This window comes from Carassius gibelio, chromosome B5 (assembly GCF_023724105.1).
Source record: "Carassius gibelio isolate Cgi1373 ecotype wild population from Czech Republic chromosome B5, carGib1.2-hapl.c, whole genome shotgun sequence".
Lineage (NCBI taxonomy): Eukaryota > Metazoa > Chordata > Actinopteri > Cypriniformes > Cyprinidae > Carassius > Carassius gibelio.
The window spans coordinates 8,880,728-8,886,327 of record NC_068400.1 but is presented as its reverse complement, the minus strand read 5'-3'; the positions used below and the strand labels follow the sequence as shown (position 1 = coordinate 8,886,327).

The 5,600-nt window shown below is 31.2% G+C and overlaps 1 protein-coding gene across 1 annotated transcript; it reads right to left on the bottom strand.

The window, feature by feature from the left end:
* Positions 1 to 1,549: 1,549 nt before the first annotated feature.
* On the bottom strand, positions 1,550 to 2,619 carry LOC127958787 (cystatin-B-like). Its single transcript, XM_052557762.1, has 3 exons — positions 2,479 to 2,619; positions 2,016 to 2,117; positions 1,550 to 1,743 (listed from the first exon to the last, which is right to left on the bottom strand). The coding sequence occupies exons 1-3, from the start codon at positions 2,545 to 2,547 to the stop codon at positions 1,594 to 1,596; spliced, it is 321 nt and encodes a 106-aa protein (XP_052413722.1). The 5' UTR covers positions 2,548 to 2,619; the 3' UTR covers positions 1,550 to 1,593.
* Between the last annotated feature and the right edge of the window lie 2,981 nt (positions 2,620 to 5,600).

The following is a 5,600-nucleotide window of genomic DNA, read 5'->3' as shown; positions in this document are numbered from 1 at the left end:
AAATCGAACTACCTTTCTAATGTTTTGCATTCTATTTTCTTTTCATTTATTATGCAATTGTGTGTGTGTGTGTGTGTGTGTGTGTGTGTGTATGTGTAGACCTCTAACACTAGCTTGCTCTATTCTTTTTCTGTTCTATCTGTTTTCTTTTTATTTATTATATTATTTAAAATCCCATGCTACGTGTACTGTGTTAACCTAACTGGGACTTGTTATAGCACTTATATATCATTGCTCTTTTTGTTGTTTTTGATTGCTTCCACTGTCTTCATTTGTAAGTCGCTTTGGATAAAAGCGTCTGCTAAATGAATAAATGTAAATGTAACTAATGAATTAACTAATGTTAACTAATGAAGCCCTAATGTAAAGTGTGAATGAACAATAAAGAATCAAACTCTTTCAAACAATATCTAAGCAATGTAGTAGTCCAGATTAAAATAAAAATAAAAAAGTAAAAAAAATCTTTGGTGCAGTGATGAACACCATAGCAAATCCACAAATCTGAATTGCTGTTTAAAATTATTTAAATATGTTTTGGAAAGTAAGCAGCTGCTTTATTTATTGGGTTTCCAGAGTAAAGGCTGTATTTTCTGCAGTTTAGCGCCATCTGCTGTCAGAGAGTGAATGTGCTTTCATACAGCGTGTCTCTCAGGTGTTCCTCATGTGCTTCTCATGCGTGCTTGTTTACATCAGAGCTTGCACTCTTTCAAGCAGCATACAGATGTGTTGTACATTTTGACCAGTTGATGGGAAAAGTATTCTTAAAATGCATTCCAAATTCTGAATAATTTTTAATCTATAATTATTCACGGTATTTAGAAGATAATATCATGCATATTCATTACTGTGATATCACAATACCGAATACGCACATATCTAGTTTTATACTAGTTTTAAATAGCAATTTGACTGGTTTTGTTTCAGAAACCTGCCATTCTTGCATGGCAGTCAAAAATGACCATTTTGTTTTCAATTAGATTAATATTAATATATATGTGTTGGTTTCAGTTGTGCTTGATTACTAGTAATAGCAATAATTTATTTATTGCCCTGTTTTGTACTAGTTATATATTTTGGTGGATTAAAGTATTTGTAGCTGTTCAGTTGTGGGTGGGCAGTTTTCTTTTATTATAATCCGTGTGTTAGTGACTGTGTTTTCAAGTGTATAACCTGATTTCTGCTCGTTACAGGAGCTGAGTGCCTGAGGCAGGGGTGGATTCCTGGTGTTGGCGTTTCTTTCACAAATTCTTGCTGGTATTGTACTGCTTGAAATTGTAGCAGTATTATACTGCATTATCCCTAATAAATAAATTAATAAATACAAATTTAGCTTTTGTATGATATATTTCAGTTTTGAGTTATTAAAAAAACTTATTCAGTCATTGAAGTCAATAAAATCTTAAAATCTGATAACTTTATATTTATTTTTAGTTATTTCAGCATTCAACATTTAAGTGAGTTTGACGTTGTTCAGTAAACACACTGACTCTGGAGGATTTGATTATGGAGTTTAATATTGAGGAATGAAATGGTTTCAGATGTTCCTCTATACAGTATGGCAGTTCATTGCATGTGTCTGTTATTAAATCAAGACTATTTCTGTAAGTGTTCAGGGGTCAGTGGGTCATCAACGGATTTGGGGTACTGGATTTCAGTCACACTCAGTCCGCCTCCATCACAGGGAAGAGCCTGAAATATCATCGCGTGAACACACTCTCCATCCCTATCTGCATCAACCAGCACCTGACAGAGAGAGAAAAAAAACTAGGGTTTAATAATGACAAACACTTTACAGGTTTGACTACATTTGGACATGTCCAGCAATGCTACAATGTTAAGAAAAGTTTTATCTTATGCAAATTCATGAAGCTTGACATGATGCATTTTAACTTTCAGTGAGGACGGACAAATTATTTGCAACATCATCACACCTGGTTAGGACACACAGTGTGAGTTTGTGAGATTTACGATCTCATAATCCATGAAAAATACAAACAAACAAAAATATGATTTACCTTGAACATGTAATTTATTCCCTCCACAACCTGAGAAGACCAGACCACAGGAATGAAAATCTTAAAATCAGTTCCAACAGTCTTCTCTATCTCTGGCCTCAGCTGAATAAAGAGAGAAACATTATCATTATGGTCACAATAATATTTTTTAACAGCTAGGAGTTAACTACATTTAGTAAACATGAACTATTAATAAATGCAGTATTTTGAATATTGTACATCACTTCACATCAGTTAAGAGTTCTCAATAAAGGAATAATCAAGAGCAATTATTTATCTGCATCAAATCTGAATTTATTGCATAAATAGGCACTTGCATATATCATTCAGACTGTGCTATAAGGACATATTTATTTAAATTGAACTAAAACAAAACAAACCCCAAACAAACAAATAAAAACATACAAATCAGCTCACTAGTAACAGACAGTGTGTTTCATTTAGGAGTGAACTTGTCTCATACCTCAGAACAAATCTTTTTCATCTCTGGATCGAACAGTCTAATGTCGGTCCAGCCTCCACAAATTGGCATTACTGCAGTGTGCTGATGATCAGAGAAGAGAAGAGAAGAGGAGAGTTAATCAGTCAGTCTGACTCCCAGAACAACAGTCCTGCACTTTTAAAGTTAAGATCACATGACCTGAAGAACTTTGGAATGTGATTGCACAAATGTGGCAGTGAACCGTGGTTAGACGTTTTTTTTAAATCACCTAACCTGAATGTTAGGCAAAAGTAATGATGTGTAATAAATAAGAAATAAAGCACTATATAAATTCCTCATTCATTCATTTATTTATTCATTCATTCATTGTTTCCAAGCAGATTTGAAGAAAATAACATTATGTTTATAATTCTTTACATAATACCAAATTGTAGGGCAATTATTATTATTATTTTTTTCAAAAGATGTTTGAACTTTGGTCAGTTTGGTTCTAGTAAGAGGTTAAAATGCTGGTTGGTTTCCTTGTATTAACAAATTAAAATTGTGTTCACTATTGTGCTAAGAAGTCTCTGGGTTAATTTTACACTGTTTCCTTGGATTGTTTTTTAGTCCGCATGTGAAAGCGATTTTCCCCTGGGACACAATTTTTATGGAAAAAATGTAATCTGACTAGTTTTATAAATTTTATAAATTTTTCCTGTTGTGATTAATTGCTAATGATTTTATCACAGTATTATCAGGGTATTGATTGGAATAATTAAGATGAATGAATATTCAGAAGAATTTTTCATTGGCAGTTTATGTTAACTAATGAATTAACTAATGTTAACTTAATGAAGCCCTAATACAAAGTGTGAATGAACAATAAAGAATTAAACACCTTTAAACAATATCTAGGGAATGTAGTAGTCCAGATTACAAAAAAAATTGCCTATTAAGTCTAAATATTTAAGTATTTGGTGCTGTTGCTGAACACCATAGCAAATCCACAAATCTGAATGGCTGTTTAAAATTATATATATATATATATATATATATATATATATATATAGCTATATATATATATATATATATATATAGCTATATATATAGCTATATATATATATATATATATATATATATATATATATATATATATATATATATATATAGCTATATATATATATATATATATATATATATAGCTATATATATATATATATATATATATATATATAGCTATATATATATATATATATATATATATATATATATATATATATATATATATATATATACAGTACTCTGCTATTAGTATTTTCACCAACAAAAATGTTTATAAACCAGTTATATATATATATATATATATAGCTATATATATATATATATATATATATATATATATATATATATATATATACAGTACTCTGCTATTAGTATTTTCACCAACAAAAATGTTTATAAACCAGTTATTTCAATATTTTGCTTTGTTGTTAATTGTATTAATCCAGTCAGATTTTTTGTTTGCACAAGGAGTCTAACAGCAGCCAGTGTCCCACACAGAGATCTGATTTCACCATCATCCAGTCTGTCTGGAATTACTTGAAGAAACAGGAAAAAACGAACGAAACTGAGATAGACTAAATTCTGAAGAACTGTGACAACTGATTTCACCATCATCTAGTCTGTCTGGAATTACTTGAAGAAACAGGAAAAAACGAACGAAACTGAGATAGACTAAATTCTAAAAACTATGCACAAGGTTTCTTGAAGTGTCTTGGAGAAGGTGCAACACTTCTTCTGGACTGAGTCTGTCTCAGTTTGTTCTGTTTCTTCATGACAGACTGGATGATGATTAGAGCAGATCTCTGTGTGGAGCACTAGCTGTTGTCAGACTCCTTGTGCAAACAAAAATCTCACTGGATTATTACATTTAATGGCAAAAGAAATGCTTGGAAATGTTAACTGATATTTCCTACTGTCACACTACAGCAAAAGATATAAAAATAATGGTCTTAAAAGCATTTTATGTTGGTGAAAATACTAAGACTTTTGCACAGAACTTTTTATTTTTAAGAGATTTTATGGAACTAAATTATATTTATCAGAATCAGGATTATCAGAATACTCTTATTCACTACAGGGCCCTGGTGTGCTCAGGATCTCCCCTCTGTGTGTCTCAATCCTGTAATGAATCACAGCACACAGTTTTCTGCTGTTGTATCAGTTTTGGCCAACAAATGTTCTTCACTGTTTGCAAACGTAACAGGAATTTGAGAAACACCTGTAATTATTATTTTATCAATTATTCTGTAAGTGCTGCACTGTCTTTTGCATTTTTATAAGTGGCATTGCTAGAATAAAGCAAATAATATAAATACATAAACAAATAAACAAATACAATAACAAAACTCAGGATGATGGAGCTATAATCTGGTTAGGAGTAAAGTTGGTCGTGACCAGATATACCATACTGTATTAGTATCCTTAATTTAACTACAGGAGACCAAAGCTGAATTATGATGGTGTATGTGGACTCAAATACATGTCATAGGATGAGGTACTATGTAAGCTGATTTCAAATAGGTGTTTTCAGTCACAGCGCAAAGTTTTGCAAGAGCAGCAGTATTTATCTTAAGGTAATTTTTTATTTCATTATTTATTTCTATAATTAATTTATGTATATATATATATATATATATATATATATATATGGCCTTCTAACATTTAAAACATTATGTGAACTACTGTGTTTAAAGTCTAATTTGCAGTGTTTTGTAAAAAAGGTCCTGGCACAAGTGTGGTTGCCAGTGCTGAGATGTTTGTTTATGATCTCTATGGATATCTAACCATAAATAATGATGCTTGATTTATCATAATGCAATAAAAGGCTGTCAATGTTTCCAGTGCATGTGCCAGATGCTAACAGTATTTCCATTGTTTCAGATCATTTATTGACATTCCATGAAACTCATCTAAATGTTTTTTTATCATACAAACTATTCTTGAAGCGAACTTCAAGAGAAAAGCTTTTTGTGTGATGATGTATTCATACTAGGGGTGTCCCGACTAAGGATTTTCATAGTTGAATCAGAGTTTTGGAACCTTGCCGATATTCGACTGATAATCGAATCACATGTTTGGGGGCTGGGCAAAATACATTA

What these genes read in the sequence shown, in the direction of transcription:
- LOC127958787 (XM_052557762.1), bottom strand. Translation starts at nt 2,547, where the DNA reads ATGCCAATTTGTGGAGGCTGGACCGACATTAGACTGTTCGATCCAGAG. An exon ending in TGAAAAAGATTTGTTCTGAG is followed by an intron (nt 2,118 to 2,478) that starts GTATGAGACAAG and finishes CTCTTTATTCAG; the next exon opens with CTGAGGCCAGAGATAGAGAA. An exon ending in GAATAAATTACATGTTCAAG is followed by an intron (nt 1,744 to 2,015) that starts GTAAATCATATT and finishes TCTCTCTGTCAG; the next exon opens with GTGCTGGTTGATGCAGATAG.